The sequence below is a fragment of the Anarhichas minor genome, unplaced genomic scaffold (assembly GCF_050575085.1).
Source record: "Anarhichas minor isolate MPS153535 unplaced genomic scaffold, ASM5057508v1 ptg000010l, whole genome shotgun sequence".
Taxonomy (NCBI): domain Eukaryota; kingdom Metazoa; phylum Chordata; class Actinopteri; order Perciformes; family Anarhichadidae; genus Anarhichas; species Anarhichas minor.
The window spans coordinates 6,203,893-6,231,652 of NW_027466456.1; the positions used below are offsets into that span (position 1 = coordinate 6,203,893).

The following is a 27,760-nucleotide window of genomic DNA, read 5'->3' on the forward strand; positions in this document are numbered from 1 at the left end:
AGAGAATGGAAAACAGCTTACTGGAAGGTACGGGAAGTTATGTAAAGTACACAACTTGTAGTATTTGACATAATTTGTATGGTTCTTCAATTGCAATATGTAAAAAAAACACAACTTTCTCACTCCAAAGGAAATGTACAAGGATGCAATAAGAGAGTATAGGAACATATTTTATTCCAATTTAAAACATTTAAAGGAGAAGGCTATGAAAATCATTTTCATGTTTGAATGAGGTTCAGGCAACAGTGGTTGAAATGAAACATACAAAAGAGAAATATGGCTAAAATACTGTAAATCAATAACTATTAGGACCCTTTTCATGAGGGTGTTGCATGAATACAGTATCTCACCCACCCACTCCCCAACCTGACAAACACATGCAATTAAAATGACATTTATCTTTAAAAACAGCAGTTCATCAATAATCTTAAATATAGAATAAAATTGTCCTTTTTAGTTTGTTTTTTTTAGTTAATTAATCACATACTTAAGTGTTTATTTCTTTTAAAAACTGGACCATGAAATTCACAGGCCCTCTGATTTTTCACAACATTGGCACTTTGTTAAGAGTCTGGCTTTACAAAGAAAGGGGATTGGCACACTCATTGTACATCATTTACATTTGGTATACTTAAAAAAAGAAAAAAAAAAAATACATTACTTTCAATTGTACACCACTACACAAAGTTTATTTTAACTCTTTTTAAAAAAGTCTGTCATCTTAAGTGGTCCTAAATACACGTGTTAAGGTGTGTCAACCTTACAAAAGAAACCAAATAAAAGATGCAAAGAGAGCTTTTAATATCACCGTATGTCCATCCCTCTAATCAGAATAGATCTCAAGCATAAGCAATAGCCATTAAAAGTGTACACATACATACATACATACACACACACACACACACACACACACACACACACACACACACACACACACACACACACACACACACACACACACCTCAAAGAGTACCAATGAGCACGCTTGAACGGACATGTAAGTTGCATGAATGCAGGCCCATCGCAGTGGTGCAGTTTCAGTGCCTTCGACCCAAAGAGAGAACACACAGTCCAATCAAGTAAGAGGGAAAAGAAGAAGAAGAGAGCGGAGAATGGCGGACATGTAAACACACAGCATATTCACTCACTCACTCAATTATAACCACCAAAATATTATAATGGACATTTCAGTACCTTCACTTGGCAAGTGTTTCAATAAATACGTTAATACTGAGGCTTAACACACAAGCTTCATTAGGAGGGGAAGAAGAGTGGATTGACAAAAAGGTTTTACCACAGAGCTCTGGGTCAGGTTATGACAAATTATTAATTTTTCATAGCTTTTTTCTGTGGCCGATTGATTTTGTTTGGCACAGTGTTTTGTACTTGATTGTCGTACAAACCCTCTCCACAATGCATTCTACGCAAAACAAAGCAAAGACGGTACAAATCAATGGAAACGGAAACGACCTCAGCTCTGCTGGTGGCTCTCATTACTGGTGGTGGAACCAACCATGTGACCTTTTTCCTGTGTTGGTCCTGCGGCTGTGAGGGGCTAACCGGACAAGGCATGAAGTGCGCAAATAGTCAGCATGTGAAATCTGATACAAAGTTTTTAAAAGAGTACAACCTCATGCCAAGACACCGGTCCCTGTAGTGGTCACCTTCATTTTGTTAAGCATCCTCATAGCGGTCCATTCGAGTCCAATGTCTCATCTACAAGACAAAGTGTAAATATAAAAAAAAATAAAAATAAAAAAGGGACCCCACAGTTCGGGGGAATGGAGTGTGCTTCCTGAAAGCCAAGCTGAGGGTTTTAAAAACACACACAGACATCACCGTGTTATCCCAGCAGTAAAGCAGAACACAAAACTTCATTTCCAAGCTCAGTTACAGTTTGACAGCTAGTTTATTCATCCGCATATCAAAATACACAAGCTCTTTATTTCAAACTGAAAAGTGTGCTGAATTGTGACTTCTGTTAGCGAGTGAGTGTGACAAAGCGTCGCCCTATAAACGGGACAAACTGGTCAAGAAAAAAAGGCCTTTAAATGTTTACTGAAGCACCAAAGATTAACCCACGACCAACACAACGAGATCTCCGCAGGAATAAGTTGACTCGTCAAAGTCGGAGTGTCGCAACATCTCCGATGTTGTCTCAACTCGTGGAAAATGATGGCACTTAGCATAAATATACACATGTCCCTTCTTCATTAAGTGTCTCAGGATGCACACAGTCTCACGATAATGGCTTCATCATCAACACAATGTACACGTTTACACTAAAGATGTGACAATTACTCACACTGGGTACATGTGAATACAACCAAGGCGAAGTAATACAAAGGGTGGGGGAATTCCCCCTAAAATTTAGCAAATCATACTGCTTTTCTACATTTGTAAACCTTTTTGGCAAACTTTTTAAGATACACAGAGGGAGTACGGCCGGATCTTTGATGTTTAATCTGACCCTTCCAGCTCTTTCAAATGTGCACAAAAAGGTCAAAATGTCCCGAGAACTTCCCCTTCTTCTCACTCCAAACACAGCCAAATGCCAAAGTCAAACATGGAAACATTACCAATGAGAAGAGAGAAGCCAAATATGCATAACCACATAGTGGAAAATATGATAAAGCCAAGAAGATCAGCATATATAATTCATGACAGTAAGAGGACGGTTAGTTTAGCGATAGCCAGGACACTAAAGATGTGCTATTGCACCTTGGGAAACCCCGCTTCTTCTGATGTCAGCCAGTCTCCTCCTCCAAAGGCAAAAAGATGGTGAACAAAGAGCCAAACAGCCACCATGTCATGTAGGCATCTGTGGACTGCTGCATTCCTCCCTCACTGAACCTGCGGCCATCACCCTCAACAGGAAGTCACCACACTCGTTCATTCATTGCTCCCCCCCCCCTCGTGAATTAATTGCACCTTTTGCTCTAAGCCGTTCATAGAGTCGTGTCCTTTCTACCAAAGCTGCTAGTAGCCCTTGTGATGAAAACATTATGAAAACTTACCTGAATTACATTGTGAAGACAGAAAACAGCCACCTATCAACGTTCAGCTTAATGGAATATTCAAACAACTACCAGGCAAGAGACACGATATGGGATTGGTACCAATATCCAACACATATCCTTCAAAATTACAAAAAAATTAAATTAAAAATGCAAGCATCCTTGAACGGTAAATATTCAACCACTACTTTTTTTTTTTTTTGTCCGATTTCATTTTCCTATTTGCATAAAGCACAAACCCCATTGTCAAACATTTCAAAACAGAATTTGCGACAACTAAATACATGAAGTATCATTAGAAAGATAGAACACTTGTCCGTAAAATTGATTTGATATTTTCACAGCAGTATAAAATCTCCTCCCGTCTCAGTTGGAAAAACGTTTGAGCTGAAACTAGGGAGGAAGTCTCATTTACTGTGTCAACAATACTCCGATCCGTTTGATAAATTAGAAAAACAAAAAAAAGTATTTAGTCTCGCTATGCATTACAGTTTATCAAATGTTGGCCCAATAATATGGCAAAACAAAGTGGATTACAGAGAGAAGCCATATGGATGATCAAGACCAACTAACTCGCAGCACAAAAACCTTTATCTACAAACCGACTATTGCACTGTACTGATCGGGCATCGTCATTCGCAGGAAGATTATTCTCACCATCAAAGGGAACAGAGAAAATAAAACAGTACTAATTAATACGCGTGTGATTCAGACAACAGTCGACACGGGAAAAAAAAATAAAAATGCCACACGAAGTGAGTTGTTATGCCATCAACATCTGAAGGATCCACTTAATCATTGAAGCACTTCATTTTTTGGCAATACCTGTTTCCAAATACATGTGTTAGTATCTGAACACTGAAGGGATGAACAGGATACTGGCTAGCTAATTATATTTACAGAAACAAAAAGTAGGTGGTTTTAAATTTGGCAATGTGATACAAAATGACAGGAGTGTTGATAAACAGGATGTAAATAATCGGTAGTGTCGTCTCTCAATTCTTAGTCTCGCCGTCTGTGTTAACACTTGTAAAAAGGAGCATTGCATTCCTTTGAGTAGTCATCTTCAATTCAATTGCAATTGGAGATCAAAAGCAGTAATAATATAACCGAGAAGTTAACATAGCAGAAAATATTTAAAGTCGACGGAGAGCGTGTAGTCGTCTCCGTCTAGCCCTCACTCGGTGTGAGCAGCATGAAAACATTATTTACATTCAACAGAGCTTCTGCGCTCTGATTCGGGGCAAAGAAAAAAATCAAATACACAAATCAATACCCAGGGGAACCAAGTACCTCACTGCAACCCCAGCACGGCCTGATAATGTATTCCTATCATCATAATTAGTTACTCCTTTAGCAGAGGAACAGAGTCCTGGTTCTGCAGCCTGGCCTCGTGCCCTCCTGCTGTAGTGTGTAGCATGCATGGGTTAAATAAGAAGAAGGGGAGAGAGCCCTTTGTCCTTCGAAGCCTCGTCTACCCACCTCCAACACACAAGCACTGGTGATAATGTAGTGTAAAGAAAGAAAACATGTGAGCAGGGCCCAGACCAACAAGAGAGGAGAGGGGGGGTGGGGGGACAAATGTAGGGAGTGTTATATTTGTGTTTGTAAGAGGAGCAATTATCAGAGCCACAAAGACGATTACCAGTCTTCTAAAATAAATGGGCAAACCAAAAACCAAGGAGCTCAGTGGACAGTGGGGACAGATCATGGATTAGGTTGGTCTGGCAGAGAACTCTTTGAGCAGCAGTGTGTTTCATGCAATTGTGTGTGCTTCTAGAAGTGGACTCTGCATTGTGTGAGTGTGTGTGTGTATGTGTGTGTGTGTGTGTGGGGGGGGGGGGGGGGCTGCAGGTCTTGCTCTCTCTCTCTCTCCCTCTCTTTCCGTTTCTCTTTTCACACCAGGTTGTACTCTTTGAGGTTGAGCTGCAGGATGGTGTCTTTGACGGCGGCAAAGACGAAGCGGATGTTCTCCGTGTCGGTGGCGCATGTGAAATGGGAGTAGATGATCTTGTCACTGTCTGGGTTCAAGTCCACAAACATCTTCAAGATGAACTCCCGACCTGCTTGGGCGTCCCTCTGGGGGCCTGGAAGAAGAACAGACCGTTTTATATTTAGCCGTTATTGAGCATCACATTAGCATAATTCAACCTGTATTGTTTTTTTTGTGTCATTTATCCGTATTATTTAAAATATCAGCATCCCAACAATTAAACAGAACACAAAAACATTGAACTAGCCTGTTCAGTCATACATCAGTTTGCGTTGTAGTACAGCATCATGACCATGGGGTGTCACTCTACAATCAAAAATATAAGTGAAAGGTTCCTGCCTATGTGTGCAAATAATGACATGGACACTTTTGGGACACTTCCACTGTTAAGATAAGAAGCAGCCAGTTAGATAATGGTACAGGGCGTGTGTGTTTTTAATGGTACAGGGCGTTTACAAACTGCTAAAAGTACATTGAAAATAAAAATACAGCTTGAGCTCGACTTCTCCCCTGTATGGATAATTCATTAAGTTAATCCTTGAATATACGTCACTGCTGAGGCTAACATGGCATGGTCCTACACTACACAGCCACGCAGGGATAGGCAGACTATATAACATGTATGTTCTCGTTAAGATGTCGAGTTCAGGGATAAAATTTAAAAAAAAAAGGTAAAATTACCATCAAACTCTGGGAAGTAGTCAACCAGGTGAGAATACATGATCTTCTCCTCCAGCAGGTCCTTCTTGTTGAGGAAGAGGATGACGGAGGAGTTTTGGAACCACGGATACGTGATGATGGTCCTGAACAGAGCTTTACTCTCCTCCATCCGATTCTAACGAGGCAGAAGGAGAAAGCAGGAAAACGAGGGCGAGGTTAGGATGTATCAACGATACAAGCCTTCTCAAATTCGCGACTTAAATTGTATCAATTCTGGCCTAATACACAGACGCTACGGTTAATATCAATTTCACATGGTACACATCGGATTTTAAGGATTATCTCTAAAGGTTTTTGGGTTAACATTCAGTTAGCAGCCCCAACAATGAACAGACCTTTGTGCGTCTCTGAAACGCTGCCAAAGCAGCGCTGAAAGGTGCCAGACTTTAATAATGGCGAGTCTGAATGTGAGAAAGGTTTTTTAGCTTTATCTATCTCTACTTTGTTTGCCGTTTACCTTTATCTACATTTGATGAAACTTTGAAGCTGAACAGCGCTAATAGCAATGACCAATGGAACCGAAACTTTGTCACTGGACTTCTGCCATAACAAGACATTCATTTAAAAATAAAAACACTACCAGCGACAATAAAAATGAAGCCAAATGAAACTAACGTTTAGTTTGTCTTCAAAGACAAATACATGAAGAAACATTTCACAGGAAACATTTAAGTATATATATTTTTTTACTTTCACTTATTATGATTGCTAACATTAGTAGCACAGTTTAGCTGTTAGCGATGCAAATACCCTCAAAAAAAGACATTGTTAGGTTTGTGTTTGTACTAAAAATCCTTGGCTTATTAATCGTGATGGACTGTAGCTGGATGACATCAGTTGTAATGTAGCATATACAGAGAATACAGGATATAGCAGTAATGGATGAGATGCAGCCAGGGAACACTCAGGATTGTCAAAACAACCCAAAAAATGGCTCAAGACTTTCCCAGTTATGTTAATTCATCCAGGCACGTTCCAAACAGAAGACTCACTCCAAAGAAAACTGTCCAGCAAACACAGAAAGCGGAGCAAGTGGAGTTGGGAACCTACTCACGTAAACTACTAAAAGCTTAGAGACTCTGTCAAACATGACTTGTCTTCCTCTTCCTGAGCTAAACTCACTCCCCTTCAGTTTAGTCTTGGCGAGACATAACGGGATCCGGGCCAGACTCGACCCGATGAAATCAAAGATGTTTGAAAACAATGTCGTCGGGCTCCGGCTGGTCTGAAGGGTCAAAGTCTCGGTGTCGAGCCCGTCAACACGACAGGATAATCTCTGCAGACCGTGATGCCCTCGTCTCGGCCGTCAACCATTTAGAAACGGAGCTCAGTAACTAAATCTAAATTGTCCAGCGGGGCCTACCACCTGCGGCCATACGACATATTACAAGCAGGAAGAAGCAAATAAACGGCAACCTGCAGAAATGTCCTTGTGCGTACACAATAAAGGCTCCACACATGAGCAGGCCCGGTGGAGATAAAGTACAGTATGTGCGCATTAACTAACTCCTGCCAGAGTGGACAAACATTGACACGGTTGACCATGAAGCTGCTGTGACGTGCCGCACATGTAGCGAGTCAAGCTGGCAGCTGGGCCTGGATTGTGAAACCCATTCGTCATGTGACCGGAGGCCGGTTTCACGAAACAGGATTCGGGGTCATCGAGGTGACGTCAGGGTTAACTCTGGGTTTTCAGTTCCACGACGGAGGTTCACTTCTTACCGGATTAGATTATCTCCAACATAAACTGCTCCGGAGTGATATCATAGATCTGTTAAACATTCACACAGTAGGCGATTTCTTGTTCAGACTGTTATTTTCAGCCGGAATTACGAGTTTAACTTCTACGTATTTGTCCGATCTCATAGTTTTCTCTTTATTTGTAAAAAGCGCCGCTCTGCTGACAGCAGACTTGTCCATGTTTGTGATCGGTCAAATGCTGCAAACAACGCCCCTCTTACGTGAACACAGCCAGATTGGAATAACCTGGGTTGAATTTACCGAGTTGATAACCAGCTTCGTGGGGCCGCTTAGCGGGACCGTGGTTGTTGGGGTCGGTGAAGCCAGATAACATAAAGATACCATGGGTATGTTGAGCTGGCTCTGTGAAACAGGCCTCTGGTCAGAGAAAGGGTTTGTTGTCAGGAGAGGAGCAGAGGGTCACATGAGCTTTATTAGGGATAATTCTATCTCGACAGTCAAAGAGGAAAGAGCCTACGACATTTACGAACTATATATCCGTGGAGTATACTGAGAGAGAGACTAAGCTGTGAACATAGGAAGTTGATATGGTGAACACATGTTGGCATGTTTGCACATCCAGCAGACACAGAGCAACAGTGTCTGCTCCCAGTCAGTGAGAAAATGTTGTGCATGCACTCAACCGTTCAGAGATCACAACTATTTCTGCGTCGCCGTCTCACCTCGTTGTCCGACTCCACCAGGACTTGGTCGTACTCGCTGAGCGCCACCAGAAACATGATGGAGGTGACGTTCTCAAAGCAGTGGATCCACTTCCTCCTCTCTGACCTCTGACCCCCCACGTCCACCATCCTGAACGGAACAGATGAGATGGAGAGCCGCCAAACGGGGGGGGGGGGGAGGAAAAAGAATCGCATAAAAGAGAAGAAATGAGAATTAGAATTCAATCACATTAGCTCAAAGATTGAACTTTTGTTGAACCCTAAAGCCACCGGCCAAAAGAGCGGAGTCACTTCAAGACAGGGTTATGATATTCAATTAGAAAATGTATCAGTGCAAAGAGGCATTTGTCTTGTATAGTGTGTCCTAAATATTTAATTTCCACTAAGCTTTGCATCTAGTGGTGGCCAATCCATACATTTCAAAAGGCAGTGTGGTCTCACTATTGCTTCTACGTTAACATATAACTTATATATAACGAGCCGAGCGTAGCTCAAGCCAAACACCCCTTTTGCACCGATAACATAAACAGAAGAAACGTGAACAGAGAATCTGCAGCGTGAATCATGGAGAGGACAGAGCAAACCTTCTCTACACCGAACCAAAATAACTACAAGGAAGTGTGTGTGTGTGTGTGTGTGTAAACAATGCAACCCCTCTCTCCTTTCTCTCCAATGTAGATGCAGGAGAGTCCATGCAGCAGAAACATTTTCTCGTTTAGAAGTGCTTACAAAAAGGTGCTAAATGTGAAAGATGTGAGAGGAGCAAGAGATGGAGGTCGGAGGAGGAGGAGGGTTGTTCAAAGAAAAAAAAGATGAGGAAAAGATGGAATATTAGAGAATAGGGAAATCAAGAAGAATGAGAGAAATTGAATCATATGCTTGATATATGGATTTCAATTCTGAGGTAGGAGATGTGGACGGACTCTTGAATAGGCTGGATTTAACGTCCATGTTTTTTAGATGAGTTTTGAGCAAATGGAATTGAATTCAAATTGGACTGAAAAGATAATGCTGTAGATAAGAATGGAAGGAGGCGCAGAGAGGGTGGAAGGGAGATTGTTTGATCCGTCGATATACTAACTAAACTGCTGCTGAAATTGCAAACTCAGACAATGAACTGAACTGTGATTGTACTCATCAGTTGAGTCGGTTCAAGTCTCCGCCCCAGAGAATTTCACCCCGATATCATTCAAAAGACAGTGGAGCGTTGATCACACATCACAAAAGGTGAAGTCAGTGAGTCTGCCAGAAGGAGGGCAGCCATTGATAAATGTCCTCCAGAAGAGCCAGCCCAAAATAAAACCCCTTCACATAAGACAACCTCCTTTTTTTTTTTTTCTTTCCTCTAGCAAGGATGAGTGACCTACTTAGTACGCTGAGCTCTCCTGGGCTGAATAGGCCAAGTGAAATTACATTTTCTGTGTCTTCAAAAGCCAATTAACAGAGAAGGAAGCAAGTCTAATGGAGATGTGTGTCTGAAAGGCTTCCTTGTTGCGGCTACGGCCCCGTCGACTGTGAGCAGAGGCAGAACAACGCCACATGTGCTTGTTACTATACACGAGCCTGAGGAACTTCTCATCCGGCATCAAGTATCCTCCATGTTAAATTACATGAATATGACAACTCGTTCTCATAAATCCCTAAACTAAGAAGCTTCAAAAAGTGGGCTCTTCTTCCAATAAGACCTGACATCTCGCGTTCATTCCCCCTTCATATTTGTATTCCCGGTCACTTAACACAAGACTGATGTCATTGAGAGCATGTGGTGATTCACCAGCAGCAGCACAGCCGAGCGGAGCCTATCGGCTGGCTGCAGCAGCAGCAGGGAGGCTGGGAACCTCTTCAGCACAACCTCAATGCAAGCAGAGTTATTTCTAGCCTTGCCAAGCGTAGGAGGGGGCTGACATGATGGCTTCCTATCGATTCGCACTCTTCTGTAATCGCTCTTGTTCACCGAGTCCAACTCTATCTTCTCATCTTCTCTCTCTCTTTCTTTTTGTGTGTGCAAGAGACGGAGGAAGGCAAGCTGCTCTACGTATTGGTGGCGGGTCCTAAGACGGTCTCTGTGCCAAGTCCTGGAGGCTGTGTGTCTGGACTACACACAACTACTATTATATAAAAATGCCTGTCTCCATGAGCCGTTCCGTTTCTAAACATGCAAACTTCATAGAGTACAGCTGGAGGATTGTCATGAAGCATCCGTACATAATGATTTACACAACTTTATCGTATAAATACAAATACACAATCATCTCGGCTTGTTTTTTTACTGTGACAAATTAGAGACTGCAGTTAATATGTTAATACGTACAAGTATGTTTATTTTCATTATAAGCTATTCTGCTAATGAACGTTTGGTCTAAAAATGTGCCCAAAAAAGGTGAAAAATGTCCACCAGATTTTCCCAATTTTCATTAAACTGCTTGTTTTAACCTACTACAGACATTCAGTACCCCCGCACAGCCGGAACGGAACGACCAGATGTTTCCGCCAATGCGATGATTTGACTGCGAGACTTCTGAATACAATGAACAGTATGGACTGGGGACATTTTTTCAGACAAAATGAGGACATAAAAGATTGTTGTGGGTGACGTATAAACATGTTGACAGAACACTAGGGGGGGGGGGGGGTACAGGAGTTAGTCAAAGTAGTGTTGTTCTTCTTCTACCTGAAAATGATGCTTTGCAAGTCGAAAGGGTATTCTATGATCCCAGTGGTTGGGATTCGAACCCTAAGCACGTCCTGTTGGGTTGGTAGATAGGACGGTTCAGCAATACGATCCAGATCACTTAGATAGCTAGAGACAGGAAGGACAACAAAAGACAGACAGAGGGGGGGAAAGAGAAAGTGAAGCATAACAGCAGATACAGCACACCCCCCTCCAAAAAGCAAGTGGATCAGTCCAGATGTAACTGCAAGAAAGCCATTCCCAAGAGTTATGAAGGGATTAGGGGACGTTTTTGTACCTCTACCCGCAAATTGTCTCTTAGAAATGCAGCTTCATCCTTGATGGCAGCTCCCAAAAGACAAAACATTCCTCCTTTTTCCTCATCTGCTCCCCCTCAAAGTGCTGGCTGACTGAAGGTTTAAGGAAGCAGGGATTTTTAACTTGACTCCAAAAAGATGATTTAGCGCAAAAGAGAAGCCAACTTTGAAATGAAAATTAATGCCTTTTTAGCGAGACTTGAACAGAGGGTTGGGGCCTGTTCTTGAGGCCGGTCTTTGGGAGCGTACCATCAGGGATGTGTTAAAGTGCTGAGCCCTGTGCAGCACAGGGTAGGCGGGACACAGCGGCATCGGCGGTTTTCAACTGGCCGACCAACTGTGTCGAGCAGCTAGCCAACCAGTGACGTCATCGGGCAGCACTCAACACCAGTACCTGAAGATAATACTCTCCAGGTCAAACGGGTACTCAATGATACCGGTGGTAGGCACTCGAACCCGCAGCACATCCTGCTGAGTGGGCATGAACCCCGCTGACGCTATTCGCTCTAAATCATTAAGGTAACTGTGGAAAGGGAGGGAACATGTGATGAAGATGCAAACCAACCGTCTCCACAGTAGGAGACCTCATGCACATGTGCAAAGAGCAGACACAAAAACACATACAATAGCAAAACAATATTCAAACAAATGCATATTGCATGAGCCAGTAGTAGCTCTAAAAACTAGGTATACACAAGTAGAAGCTTTCATTTTTCCCCCCCAATCCTCAACTTTTTAAGGAGCAATGTTAGTCTGAAATGGATTAATGTAGGTTGGAATTAGCTCGGATATTATTAGGAGTCGTTTATAAATCTGCCAACATTTCCTCTTCCATGACTCTCCCCATGTGCCTCCTCTCTCTTCCCTTCCTCGGGTCGAGTGCATGATACCAGTTAGGAAACTGAAAAAGGGTCTATTAACATCTGGCAACTTTTTTGATGCATCTGTGATTTCATCCCTCATGTCTATACGTTGGAAACTGTTATTAACCAACTACATCACATCAAGTAAATAATCATTCATTCTATCAGATTAAAAGGTCGTAGACGTACTATTTGGTTGAGTCGGAGAGCTGGTACTCTCTCCTGCGATCATAGGCCTCCTGGATGCCAGGGTCAGCCCACAGCATCTTTATCGCACTGGTGTACGGCTGCTCGAATGATGAAATCTTCTCCACGTCCACCTCACGCACCACCTGGGCATTGTTCTGAGAGAACAAGAAACAAAGCACACTTTAAACAACATGTCAATTTATTTTATGTAAGATTCATGAGTGAAATTCACAAGTGATTGCCTCCCAATCTCAAAGTGTCAGGTGCTTTCTTAGCCAATTATTGACTAAAACGTCCCGGGGAGTCAAATGTCTTTCTATATTGGCCACATTTACTTCCTCTACAGTGCTATATTCCTCGAAGTAAACATTATAGATACACAGGAGAGGCGGGAGCTAAGCAAACCCAGCTAGGACCTACTCAGCCTACTGCTCGCTGATGTCTGAGTGCAGAAAAATAAGATGGGAGGAAATAAGCCTTCAGGCTCACCCAGTAACAGAGACCTGGCTGCATTGTTGCTTCCCAGATCGGGCTGCACTTGACCTGTGGACCTCAGCACAGAGCGCAGGTCTCTGCCACATCGATGGGGGGGGGGGGGGGGAGACCATTCAATAATCCAGTATTTCAGTCGCTGCTCAGCACTGTATGTGCCTCACAAACTAGCAAGTATAACCAAGTAGTTGGATGTGGATTATCCATTTTAATATACACATCACACAAGAATATTTTCATCCCAACACCAGTGTTGTACATGAACAAGTTCATTTTATTCTGTGTGAACTGAACTTTGATCTAGCTCTGGGGTAGTGTGGACTTGGTACGCACCTTGTTCTGTTCGTACTTGTACGGGATCTTGAGGGTCTCGGTTGCACGGATCATGGCCTGCATCGAGGTGAAGATGTTCTGGTAGACCAGTTTGGTGAAGCCCTTCTTATCCTCATCTGTGTAGCCTGACCCGTGGATTATTCTCATCTGCTTGATGAAGGTGCTCTTGCCACTCTCTCCAGTACCTGAAAGGAAGACAAAAAGAAACGGGGTTGTTAGCCTCCGACTGAAAGCGGATCATAAATGGATACAGGCAATTGCCGACAGTGTGAAAAGGTACAACTGTTGTATTCTCACACTTGACATGACCCAGGAGCAAAACAGAAAGTTCTAGTATCCTGCAGTGCTCATTAACAACTGGAAAGAAACAAGGATGAGAGTATTCAATTCAAACTTTTGTTTGAAAAGCAGGCCGATGCTACAATACCCCAAGATGAGCTCTAATCCAGCCACCCTCCATCCACACCGTGAAGTAGCTCTCTCACATTAACGTAGTCAGCAAAATCTATTTTATCAGAGCAAACCAACAGTAAGATTCAATACAATCGTGGTCAAATTTGAGCCTTTTTTTCTTTATATAACTCATATTTCTGTGGTCTTTGCAACAGGCTGACCTCGTCTGTCCACCTCCAACCTGCTGCTGGACACACAAGACTGTGAAAGAATCCACACCATCATGCCCCCAGGCAGTGAGCCAGGCCTGTGTTTCACCAGTACAGGCTGCTAAGCTGAGCGTTTATTGTTAAATTACCTACCTATTAACATATTTTGTATCTTTTAAAAATGTACTCAAATGTTACTTGCTCGTGGTTGCATGCACTTCTGGTAAACAAGAAATGTGAGCAACATAATCCTGAGTAAGGGACCTAAACCACAGTCAAAAATACATGTGGACAAAAGTTTGTGCACCATAACAATGAAGTGTGATCATTGTTTTGGCTGCGGATGGACGGTCTGGGGTAAGTGGAGCAGCCCAGAGTAACCACACGAGGGCTGCACGGCTCACCTCAGCTCAACAAAGAGCCGGGTGAACCGAGTACACTCCTCCAACTTTGTATCACGGTGACCATGCATATGCACACATGCATAAACACAGAAATACCTCGTCATAGAGGAAGAAAACATGCAGGGGGAGAAATACACATAAACCCCCACAGATCCCTCACACACACTATAACTTCTCCAAGAGAACTTCCACCGCTGGATCTGGGTCTTTATATGGATATATTCAGTGAGCATGCTACCACTGCAGGCTTAGGGGTCATCAAGTAAAGTAGAACATTCAGAAGACAAGGCAGGTAGCGGCCTAACCCAAATTAAACTTGTAGTTTCACTATGCAGCTCTCTTTCCAGAGCATACCTCCTCTGTTCCACCCACCTATTGTCTTCCTCTTCCACCACTGATCTCCATCTCACTTCTCTCAACACTCAAGTCTGAGTCACTGCAGCGAAGCGTATTCTCTTTCACTCGTGTCTTTGTCCTGCCGATCCCAACCGGGGCTGCTACACACAGTTATTTTCCCTATGAATTCATCTAAATGTGACTTTTTCTGCTCGTAAAATTATTCTCTAGATTAAATTATGTGTTAAAATGTATGAAGTGCCCATCACAAATTAAAAGATACCATGTGACGCCAATCAAATTGCTGACATTATGTTTGAACAGATGCGTAACTCAAGGATATTTGATTTACATTAGCAACGTCTGGACGTTTTAAATTTGCACATAATCTAAATAACCACACGGACTGTACCTGCAGACCATATTTGCTGACAAATGTGTGAGAAATACATCCATGCATGCACACACCCAATAATGTAGCATAAACAGAAGTTAGGGTGGTGTGTTAGCATGCTAACATTTGATAGCTAACAAAGAAAACAGTACAGCTGAGGCTCATGGGAAGAACATTCATTTTAAGTGTTCAGACAAATTTTAATGTTGTCGTTTTACAAAGGACAACCTCATTGTGGCACTAGAGGAAAAGTCAGTGGGAGACATCCTCCAACGACCATGAATATCTGAAGAAAATTTCAAGGCAATCCCACCGATAGTAGGATAGTTTAAATATTATGGTCTGGACTGAAGGGGACATGCGGTAGTCTACAGCCTCCATTAGCGACCTAACAGTGAAAAGGAGAGCTGCACACCGCTCATAATGTTAACGGCCACATTGTGTAGACAGAACTCTCGGGGCTGATTAGATTAAGGAATGTGCTTTGTGCCATAAAGCACAGCTGGTATTCCCGAGACAAAGTAGCCGAAATGTCTTCCGAACGGATGACAAGAGTCAAGTTTGACTGTCGCTGACAGAAGAGCACAGTCGAGTGTACAGTGAAGGAGTGCCTCCAACCAGACAGGATCTCTCACTGTGGAAAGCAGGTCAGGCAACATCGGAGTTTCCCCTTCAGACAGAGTCCGTCTTTGAGAGAGGGACATAAATAGCGATTGTCAGGACACGGCACTGGAGAGTTCACTTTCTCATTGACTAAAGAGCTGTGGAGAAGGGAGGGGGTTACTGGGAGGGCTTAAGAGAGTACATTTTCTATGCTTTCCAAGCAGAGAAATAACGGGAGTTTACATGGGATCGATACGTCAGCTTTGTTGTTTAATTAAATGTGTATGTGTATTCTCCCCAAACACACACACACACACACACACACACAACCAGAGGAGAGGAGAACATGCCAAGCCAGGGTCAAAAAGGACAGAGGGCGTCGTATTGTGAAGCCCCACGAGGGAACATTTGGGATTCGTAATATTAGACTATATGAATAAAAAATTGAGCCGTCTTGCAGGCACGATCATCTTTAACTCAACAGATCCCATTGTTCTCGTGCCTAACTGGAGAACCCAGCAGAAGCGTTTATCACGGACCGGCTAACGTACGTTCACCGGAGCTACTCCTGAGGGGGTAATGCTAGTTGCCACGGCAACTCCTGTCCTGGACTCATAAATACATGACCGAAAACACACCAGCTGATCGGCTTCAGTGCGTCTCCACAGAGCCCAGGCAAACATGCAACTTCAGCGTGTGCTTTTCTTTTTTTAATCCCACAATGTCCTCAGCCGTCGGGCATTAAAATGTTATGAGAGCAGATACTGGACACGAAGATTTGAATCTTAAAAATGCATCTTATTCTCTTCTGAATATTGGAGACTTGAACTTTCTTTTTGAATTTGTGAACCCTAAAAAAAGGTTTTGAAATTGCACAACTTTAAGTCAACTATTGAAATTTTAGAGGGACAGTTCACCCCAAAATCAGAAATGTATATATTTTTCTTAACTGTCGTGCAACTCAGTCTACATTGTTTGGTCTGTGGATTATCTTGAGTAACCGGGTCATGATATCTGGAAAGAGACACTGCTGTTGAGAATTTAAAATGTTTTTCGTTTTTTTGGAGCTTTAAGCACCAAAAGCAAAGTGTCATATAGATGATATTAAAGAGAACGCAGACATCTCGACAGGCCGATATCTCCAAAACTAGGCAACTCGCACAAAAACAATCTAGATCGATAACGCTACAGACAAAAATTCTCTGATTCGAGCTTTTTAAATGTGAATATTTTCTGGTTTCTTTACTCTATGAGAGTAAACTTAATACTCTTGAGTTGTGGACAACACAAGACTTTTGAGTCTTCATGAGCTCATCATGGGAAACACTGAAACTTTTCCCCTCCATTTTCAACAACAATATAAATGCAAAATATGGGCATGATGCAATTATGTCCCATCACATTTGTTAGAAAATAAAGGGTTGTTATGCCCACTATGCCTGTAGGGACAGGAAGCAGAGCGCTGAACACACTCAAAATATGGCTAAAAAAAAAACCACTGTTGAAATACTGGTACTGCTTGAGTACCTCCACTAATAAAATGGGGTATAGTACCGTTTTTTTAACGGCACTATACCTTTACAGTATCGGTATACCGTGCAACACTAGACCGGGGTATTAGTCATTCTGTTAAATAACCATTAACTCACAAAGAACAGGAAACAATATCCTATATCCAGAAACAGATCTGTTTAAATGGGCCGGGCCAGCTGGAGACATCTCAGCTGTGGTTTACATGAAGAGCAACAACTTGAAGCAGTGTTTGGCATCCACGTTGAAAGGGAAAGAACAAAGAGTGGAGGAGACAAGAGGGAGAGGAAGGAGGTGCAAAGTGTCACAGAGTGGTGGAGAAGGGAGCTCTAAGTAAATGATTCCTTAAAACTAAAAGTGGACATAGCTTCAAACAGGAAGCTATGTCCACTTCAGCTCAGTGTTGGGGAAAGGTTTGCTGAAGGCCTGTCTGACTGCACAGGAACTGAATGACTGTCTAGTGGCTCTTTTCGCCCCCAGGAACATTTTGACTGTAGGAGCAGAGTACCAAGTTCCCACAAGGTTCCCGCTCTCCTCCCAGTTCTGTTGGAGCAGAACTATTGGGGTTAATATCAATTCAACAAACCCAAGTTTCACGACTTCTATTCAGATATCAATGCACTAACTGTACCAACATTAAGCAGCGGGGGGAAAGTAATACAATGCATCAAGGGAACATAATGTACTTTTCATTCCACTTCTATGACTACCAGTTACTTTGCAGATTGAGATCTTACAAACGTATCCTACAATGAACTCATAAGGTCAGTTTCTATGATACACTGTCACATGTTAACACAACATTCATGTAATGGATTTCCCCTACAGAGTGAGAGAGAGCCAGTGAGCCTGGGGAAACAAACATACAACCGGGTGCCAAATCAAACATCAAGTGTTTGAGTGTTGGATGACTAACAAGCTGAACCACCAAAAGATTCAGTGATCCTTCGTGTAGATTCTCCGTGCTGAGAATCTGTTCAACCAGTCTTCCTTTAACTCGTCTTATTGATTCAATGCAATTTGTACGTCAATAAAACAGAAAAATACAGGAAGAAAAAAAATTCTGGTTCTTCTGGTGGAAACACAAGAATGAACTAAAAGATAGACCCAGCCCAGTGCTGCCAACTCTTGTCCAATGTAAAGTAGCTAGCAGCACTAGCGACAAAATTGCTAAATCTAGCGACAAAATCAACAAACCGGTAATTCTGACAGCCCGCCCCTTTAGGGCTCCTTCGTGTGAGAGTTTGAATATTTCATTGCTGTCGGGACGTCGTGAGAATATCAACAAATATCACAAAAATATTTTTGAAGAAGAATACCATTCCGTGCTGAAACGGTTTTATCGAAAGCCCGATTCCAGATCTGCAGATTAAAAACACCATTTGGGACTGAGAGTGTCACAAGACTTGGATTGCCATATTGGCAGATGCTTCATCATGCAGCTGCTATGAATACAGTAACCCCTGCATGCTTGAGAAGAATGTGTGTGCGTGTGTGTGAGAGAGATTTATTTCCCATGTCACTGTTCCTTTCACGAGCTGGAAGCCCTCCACCCCCACCAATCCTCTATATGCTATAAGTCTACAGATACAAGACCACATGGGACAGAAAAGAAAAGGAAATTAGTAAGAGGTGGAACAAGACGGTGGAGAACAACAGCACACTGTATTACAACATTATTTCTGCTATCGCCGTTGTTATAGTGGAAAAAAGGCCCGATATTATCAGCCGAAACTTTATCCGATGAATCATTTGGGTCTATAGAAAGTCAGAAAATAGTGAGAGTTCACAAAGTGGTCTTGAATTGCCTTGTTTTGGCAAACCAAAAGGTCCTAAACCTAAGTATATTCAGTTCACCATCATTAAAAACTAAAGAAGACACCAAATACTCGCATGTGGAAAATGACTTAAAGTGTGTAGGATCCAGTGGCATCTAGCGGTGTTGGTTGATTAAAACCAACTGCTCGCAGCAGAATAAGCTGTTTGGCATTGGCAGAGAAGATTTGGCAAATTTTTCATGGGCACAACCCACATACTCAGCTGTGCTGCTCATCCCAGAAATGCATGTTCCTTACATATGGGGCACCGTTTGAAAAGGTAACTAAACAGGCTTTCCAACAGTATAAAATTCATTGCCAAGAAGCATTGTTACAACAGAGAAATAATCTACCAAACACTATTTCCGAACTTTTTGTTCGATGTTTAGTTATGAGTATTACATATTCCCTTTCTTATCATGTTCTTGTTCCTTAAATTTAAAAACACATCCATCTCCTCGTTTCAAATCGAAGCAGCTGGACTAGTGGGCACCAGGAACCGATTGGACACCTCATACATCACGGCTTTTACAGCTACGTCTTCATCTCCTCACTTCAAAGACGGTCTGAACAGCATCTATGCTGAGACAGAGAGAGGGGGCAGCGAGCACAGGATCTCTATTCCAGCTTTTAGATCATTCCGAGCATACTTTTCCTTCTAAAGCACTTACAAGCCAATTCAATCATTTTGCCTATTTTGGGTCCAATTTAATGAAAATAGTTGGACTGGAAGAGCAGTATTTCTCACTGTACAGAGGTTTTCGCTGCAGTTCGCAGTCCCTCGACTAATTGTGATCCGTCTTCAACTTCACTTCCTTGTCTGGAACTTTCCCTGTGTAAACATACAAAAAGAATGTTGAAGCTTTTTGTCCTTTCAGGTATCCAGACCGGTTTGATATTTTCACACACACACACACACACACACACACACACACACACACACACACACACACACACACACACACACACACACACACACACACACACACACACACACACACACACACACACACACACACACACACACCTTATAGATATGTCATTTCAAAAAACAAACATTTGTCTTAGACTTCCAACCCAATCTACCATAGACCTCAGATATAACTCAAGACATTGAGCTATAGGAGAAGGCTTTATCGGGACCATACGCGTCTATAATAAACGAGCCAGACAGGCGGCGACATGAGAAGCACCGGGCAGTCTCTCACAGGCCTGACTGCCACATAACTGTCGAAACTCTGGGTGTGTCAACATCGGTTTGCTCAACCAACAGAGCCGCCAGACAAACAGTGCAAGAACTGCGAACACCAACTTGTCTTGCCTTCGTACCACACTGTGAAACTCCATTTTTCATCTAGCAGGCACAGAAGCTCAGGGGCTGCACACATATCGCTCTAAAAAAAATGATGGTTGGCATGACTGCTACAGTACAGGTATACTTACACCACAAGTGCTGGTATACATTTCATTACCATAACAAAACTACTTTAGGAGCAACGGAATTCAGACAGCGGCGGGCAGTACCACGGTTTTGCCTTCTGCAGCTCACGTTACTGCAGTTTCACAAGCGTGTCTGAGAACTACGGTGGCCTGCAGGTAACGTAAAGCCACACAAGACCCTCTCTGGTGTGTGTGTGTGGTTTGTCCGTTTTTGGGCTACTGTAGAAACATGTCGGTGCGGACTCAGTGAAGACGACCCGCTCCCTGTGTAGATATGAAGGGCTCATTTTAAGCTAACGAAAACAAAACAAAAAATTCTTAGTTTCAGGTGATAAATGAAAATAGTTATTATTCCATTTCTGCCAATAAAGCCCCCCTAAATCCTAAACATTGGCCATTTAAGCTCAGATAGAATTTCTTCTTATGTTCATCCGCAGCATTTTTCACAGCATGGTACATCCATTGATATAAAAGGAGTGGTCAAAACGAAAATACGCCCCTCTCAGTAAAATGCAACGCAATTATACCTCACGACTGCATTAGTTTTATCTCATGTGTTCCCTAATAAACTGACCACAGAGTGTACATTTTGTTCTCATGGGATCCAAAAATGTCCAGATAAACTGTGCAAAACATTACTAAACATTGTTAAGTATGAAAGTCTCAGACTGTGAAGGCAAAGCAGAGACGGTCAGTCATCATCGCTGATATTGCAGCATTCTGTGAAAAGAGCTAAAAACTGGACGAACTATAAAGATAGTTTTATGACACGCTGCTTTAACTTAACTTGCCAAGTAGATCTTCAACATGCGTTGCGTTGTGTATAAAGAGCCATAATGTCACATTGGAACAAACACATTTGATGTGAAATCTACGACCATACCTGGATAACTAAACCCAGCAACATGCTGGATTAATCAGCAACTATTTAGATAATCTATTCATTGTTTCAGTCAACTGTAAGGCAAAAATAATGGCCAAATATCTGGTTTCAGCATCTCAAATGTAAAAAAAAAAATAATAATATTTTGTAATATGCGACAGTAAATTTTATATTTTGGCATGTTGGTTGAACAAAGGAAGCAAATTAAAAAGACATCAAAGTGGGTTTGAAGCAAGTGTAAATCGATTTTTGCACAATTTTGGAACATTTCATAGTTTAGTTTTTAAGTTTATTTTGTCAGAACAGACAAAAAAAAATAGTATTTACAATAAATTAAATATGACTGAATTAGTTAACCAACTAATCATTTCAGCAGTAAACTGGACAACAACTATAATCACCTAATACCATACCACCAGAATAAAAACCACGTTAGACCACCAAGGCAATGCTTCCTGTTGACAGGAAAATGGTGCCACACAAGTCATATTGGGTCAAGTAATAAATAGATGTCCTGGCAGTAATTTATTGAGCAGCATTATGAAAATGTATTCAGTATCCCACTGACAGCTGTGATGTACAGCCAGGTTGAGAGGGTTTCTTCTGTTTAGACACAATCTAATGCTGAGTGGAACAGAACTGAAAGCACAGGAGACTTTCATGGTGGATAAAAAAAAAAAAAACTATTTCAATAAAAAAACAATATGCATTTGTCTAAACTAACCGGCAAGTCACTTGGCACAATCACACACCAGGTCAGGCTGCAGGAGGAGTCCAGCAATTTGAGATTTTCTTGGAAATAAGCTCACGTGGGTGACGATTAGCATTATCCACCTTGGCTGAGAGTCAGTCAGCTTTAGACGTACGGTGGTGGGAGTGAGGATACAAGGGAGGGATCTGCCAACTCTGCCTTCAGCAGCGCTGGTGTACCCGTGAGGATAGCTGGGTACCACAGGGCAGTCCTAAGACGGCCCACAATGCCACTGTTCATACACACTCCCTGTCAAGTCTCTTTTGGGTCACTCTATCCTCTCGGTGTGTGGGTTGTTCCATCATTTTGTTAGTTCTACAAAACTCTGCCATGCCTGCCGTTACCTTGGCAGCAGCTAACAGGGATCCAAATAAATATGGCCAACACGGGGCTTATCTGCTGGGCTTACTGAAAGACTTACTAAGAGAAACCATAATACGCGTAGGTAGGCTCCATGCATGAGACATCCTTGGGTGTTGCCAAAAAACAAACACTCATTAACCCAGATACTACCGGCCTGTGTGAGCGGTGTGCACATTGACAGATGAAGTGTGTGCTCAGTCTGTGTGTGTGTGTGTGTGTGTGTGTGTGTGTGTACACACACAGCATCCTGACTACCATTTCAATTATGAATTCAGGTAAATATCATGTGCGGCCCGAGGCTTTAGCTCGTTCAGGTGTACAGAATGTTGTCCCGATGTCGTGGATTTAAAAACCGGCTCAGAGCCGCTGATCGGCTCGCCTGTAGCGCTGCATTTAAAACATGAGAAAAATCAAGGTAACAGTGTTTGAAATGACAAAAATTACTGTTTTAGCTCACTCCATCCTCGAAAATACATACATGTATTTAACGGTTTTACATTAGAATAAGTTATTTGATGCTCATCACATTAAAACTACATTTGTATATGTACCTGATGAACCAAAAACCTATGAATGGGTATGCTCAACCTTTAGCTTAAACTTTGCAGAACTTTCTTGTATTGAAGCAGCTATAATCAATATTTTTATATGCATATATTATTACAATATTTGGCCGTTCTGGTTATAAAATGATGAGCCACGACAATTCAACTGTCACCAACAGTTGACTGGACCTCAAATGTACACAACATTGACTTGACACATTTTAGACTTGATAAAGAAAAGGGAGTGATGGCATTACATATTATTGAGCTTGTAAAATGCATTACTCTAAACAATTTAAAATAATATAGTGGGATTTTCTGATATTTCTTGTAGGAACCACAACTGATTTCAGTCAAATGCTCCTGAGTTGCCCGCTTTGTAACAGGGCTGTTCAATATGAACACACTTCATAGAAGAGATATGTAGCATTCGTGCAGTACTGCATTAGTACACGTTTTACAGGTTTTTCATTCATACGAGTGACTTAACCTTCAGTCAACAGTGGATCCACATGGGAGACGTTAAAGTGACCGTCTCGAGTCGTTGTTTGCACACGATGCACAAAAGCAATTTATTTCACGTTATAGCGACATACTTTCATGTTATGTATCAAGTTTCTTGTTACAAAAGAAATACTATGATCATAATAATCCTGAGAGTAATATATCACAAGAACATGAAAGTATATTGTCATCACGAGAATGTACTTCAGTGTGCATCTGACAATTTCAGTTGGTTTGACACAGTTGCACAAACAAACATTAACATATTTTGAAAAACGGTCCCGTACTGAAGACGGCTCACAGACTGGTGTTGTTCCTGCAGCTCCCTGGGCTGCGGCTGCACACATTTAATTACTTGTGACTTTCATTAGCTACAGCTGACCCTGGCTGGCATTTCTACCATGCACGAGCTCACCACACTGTGGAGGAACGCCAGCCCGTTGCTGATAAACAGCTGGAATAAAGAAATCGTAAAAAACACAGCAATGCTCCTTAAAAGGTCACAAGTAAGTATGTCACAATTTAGAAGAGCATGACAATGAGAGTCGGAGCAACACCCAGGTTGTATCTTTCCAGCTGAAAACTGAAATATTTGGTTAAAGCTGCAACATTAGCGAGCAAATCACCAAAACTATAAAAAGTTTGTTATTTCTTTCCCCAATTTGTGAAACAGTGAATTTAAGCAGTCACAAGCCATTGAAGAGACGCGACATGATGCCAAAAACATAAAAAGCTGCAGTTTGCGTGAAGATCTATAAAAAGGATCAAAGATGTCCATAATAGGTTCCAAATGAAGTGAGACAACCAGAGTGCACCATAACTCACACTGTAGTGGCTACATGGTGCTTAGATCCTTTTCACACAAGCCTAAATAATGTGACAGCAGACTCCCACCACAAGCTGGAAAAAAGACAAATGACTCCTGCAATTTGTACTTTAGCATTTTCAACGAAAAAAAAAAAAAAAGGATTTGGGTTGCGAGGAAGGAAAAGGGATTTCTTCCAAATCAATCTCTCTGAGTGAGTCACCATCCCAGGAAAAGAAGGACAATAACAATATGTCGCTGCGCCAACAACACTTTTATATTTCTAATCAATGTTTGGCAATATGTTGGCCAACTGAATCAACAGATGCCTTTTGTGTGTTGCCAACCATTATTTTTTTGTGCCATTTTTCAATTAGAGGCTTTGACTTGTAGCACTCAGTCACACTGAAACGTCATATTACAGCTAAATATTAACAGATTCCAGGAGTTTGATACCTCTTACTTGATATTAGTTACATAACTTATCATAGATAGAATAGACACAGAATAGACATAAAATATAATCAATACATAAGAAACACATCATAAAATATGACATATAATAAAAAAAAATAAAAGAAACAAGCAGCTCACGTTCTCACTTTTAACTACAACAGTTTTGCTTAATAGCTAGAAATTATTAATAATCTATAAACACACGGATGAAATGCATTCATGAATTAATTTCGAGTGAGACAAAAGTTTTAAGACTTTCTGTTTCATTGAAACTTCAACATACCACTTACTGACGCAGTTAAAAGGTGAAAGGAGCAAAGATTACTTATGCATGTTGGAGAATCGGCTAAGCCTATTAGGCATCCACTACTCTACATGCTAATAAAATAAGAACATCTCCTTATGTTAGTAAAGATACAACAACTTATTTCTCCGCATTCAACAAGGTTCTGACAATGATACGACTCATAAACATGAATGGTTTGAGAACAGAGTCAAGAAAGGTTATTTCTAAAGATAAGTTAAGATCTTATCTTAAGTGCCACAGCAGTTAAATTTGCTAATGTATACACTGCTATCCCTTTGAGTGTTGGACGTTGTTGCCGATAGGAGTGAGCGTATCCTTATAAAGCCACAAAGTGTGAATTCAGTCACTTGTGACAACAAAGCACAGAGTTACTGAAGAGTACTCAAAGCATGATACTGAATACTTCAGCATGTCGTTGTGATGCCGTTTGTAGCCAACCCTAAACTTGGAACAAGCTAAATAACATCTTTCTAACGCAACATAAAAACTGGCTCTGCTCCTCTTTAAACAGGAAAACTAGTCGGTGGATGACAGAGCCTATTCTTTGGAGAGCAGTTATTTCCCCCCCGAGTGGGACACCTCAGTGAAGGCCTTTTCTAGACCAGACACCAAGAGAATGCGGTCTCTCTTGTAGTAGACTTAATTAAAACAAACTCTTAATCTGTATTCAAGCCATGTTTAACAGGCAGATAAAACTATGGTGATGTGGAAGGCCACTACAGGAAGAAGAGCTGGTTATGAGAAGATAAACTTAACGAACAAACACATTTTTTATATATATATTTTTTCATTCAGGAGGATAACCATGTATATTTCTATGAAATTTGATTTGGTTCACAGAAAGAGACTTCAAATGTTACAACCCATTCTCTTATGCCGTTTGAGTCCATTTGTGTTTTGTGAGTTGCCAAAATGAAGCCGGAACAACCATCTCATGAAGTGGAATACATGAAGTGACGACAGTCTCCTGCCTCCGTTATCTTGTGAGGGGTCGACAGACTTGTCATGAACCTGACAATGTCAAAGGGCTTTTAATTAGGCTGTGGAGGCAAAAGAAGCAAGAGGGCCGACCCAAGATGGCAGCTATGAACACAGCACAGACTGTTGGTGTAAATGTCATTCATATATTTATAGAACACATACATACTGTATATATACACACTGCATATTACCCAGCTTCCTGGGTCAATGGCTGCTCTTAGCTCCTCCACTACTAGCTCCCATCTGAATTTTTTATTTGCATGGGAAATGTGGCTCGTACAATTGTGGGTGCAATGTTTTGCATGCAAAACCTTTACAATGCAATCAAATCAATAGCTCAGGCACTATCTGATTGGTGTGTGTGTGCGTATGAGTGGGGTTTATCAAGAAGTAGCGATGATGTGCAAATGTCCAGCCAATGTGAGACAGTCTCCGTTAGACTTACCCAGCAGAAGAAGCTTCAGCTCCCGTCTCGCGTCCCTCTTGTCTCGCCGGAGTTGTTTCTCGATCTCTGCGTTGATTCGTTTGGACTCCTTCGCCTCTTCACTCAGGCAACAAGCCATCATGGAGTCTAAAGTCATCACCGCATGAGCTGAAAAGCCCGTCTGACAAGGGGGCCGCCTGGCTACACCTCACACAAGTATCAGAGAAATGAGCAACAGTCCCGTTTTTGTCAACAAGTTATATCCACACGCTGAATAATGGAGCTCGACGGGCTCTTGGTGCAGAATGTGGCCGTCTTGTTTGTTGGCGAAACTGCTGTCAAGTGTCAAATATTTGACAGCTAACGTCAAAGTCTTTAGTAGATCATCAGGCGACAGGGACACACAATGTGCAATGCAACATGTCAAATATCTCAGATGACTACCGAACGCGTAAATAACAGTTTTATTTGATGCACTTTTTCAAAAAAAAAAAAAAGAGAGCTGAAATTAGTTAGGGTAACGTCAACTAGCTTGTAGGCTAAATGCTTGCTAACGTTATAACCAAAGCTAACGTTGACAACTTGATGGATTGTCAGTGTTAACCAATACGTTAAAGCTAGTAAACTAAAACCGCAAGTCTAACACAATCCGGGTTTTTATTCCAAACTACCACTTACGGTCCCAGAGACAGTGGGACAGTACTGGCTGCCACATTTGTACAATCCCTCTGCTGGTCGCCCGGCCGAGTACAAGGCTAGCCGCCCAGAAACCAACACTGTACGCCCGCGCAGCGACGATGAGCGCCCGTTAAAACTGTCCATCTACCGAACTAACAGTCAGGCGAGCACGCTGCCACAAGGCACTCGACGGACGATGACCGTTGTGGCAATCCGAACGAAAAAAATATCGCTTTAAAAAATTGCGCTCAGTGCTTGTTATCCTCTTGCAAGAACCAAGACACCCAAGTGACCAGTGTGGCTAAATGGGAAAAGGCTAATTGTTAGCTAGCTAGCTAGGTTAGCTCAGCTAGCCATCCCTGGAAAAAGCAGCTAACTGGTAAAAAAAAAAATACCCAAAAAGCTCTGCTTGACAGAGGACCTTTATTGTGTTGAAATAGTGTTCTCCAAAAGACATCGCCAGGAACAAACCCTCAAAAGACCCAACCGTATATTTGACAGTCAAATGGACCCATGTAGTCCGTGCATTTTATCGCTCCTGGTATTCTTTTTTTTTTTTTTTTTTTTTCTCCTGGTGGTGGTGATTGCTCTTCGTCACCCACTCCTCAAGCCCCGGTGTGGCGCTGCTGCTGACGTCGCTTGGGATATAATTGATTGACAAGAGTTGGCAGCGAATGAGAACAGAGCTTGTGGGCGTTTTAAGGCGGGACTTTTGCCGGATGGTTGGCTTCCTAAGTTTGCTTGAGAGGACGCGCTCCTTTCGGAGGCGTGTCAGCGAAAAAGCAACAGACGTTTGGCTGGACGGGCAACGCCCATCTTTCCTGTCAAAGACCAGCGCCTCATCCCGACCGTTCCAGATGTTGGTCTTCACTGTGGCCTTTCAGAGATTCACAAGCTCACTACTGAAAAATATTCAAAC

At 42.0% G+C, this 27,760-nt stretch overlaps 1 protein-coding gene across 5 annotated transcripts; it reads right to left on the minus strand.

Moving 5' to 3' along the window:
* Positions 1–152: 152 nt before the first annotated feature.
* LOC142946502 (guanine nucleotide-binding protein G(q) subunit alpha-like) lies at positions 153–27,760 on the minus strand. 5 transcript variants are annotated; one of them, XM_076087840.1, is made up of 9 exons: positions 26,185–26,246; positions 19,453–19,536; positions 13,019–13,203; positions 12,194–12,348; positions 11,536–11,664; positions 10,825–10,953; positions 8,154–8,283; positions 5,692–5,845; positions 153–5,104 (listed from the first exon to the last, which is right to left on the minus strand). In XM_076087840.1, the coding sequence occupies exons 3-9, from the start codon at positions 13,163–13,165 to the stop codon at positions 4,914–4,916; spliced, it is 1,035 nt and encodes a 344-aa protein (XP_075943955.1). In that variant the 5' UTR covers positions 13,166–13,203; positions 19,453–19,536; positions 26,185–26,246; the 3' UTR covers positions 153–4,913. The 5 variants fall into 5 exon arrangements, with proteins under 5 accessions (XP_075943955.1, XP_075943956.1, XP_075943952.1 ...); XM_076087841.1 differs by having other exon boundaries at positions 19,458–19,536; positions 26,185–26,242; XM_076087837.1 differs by lacking the exon at positions 19,453–19,536 and having other exon boundaries at positions 26,185–27,760.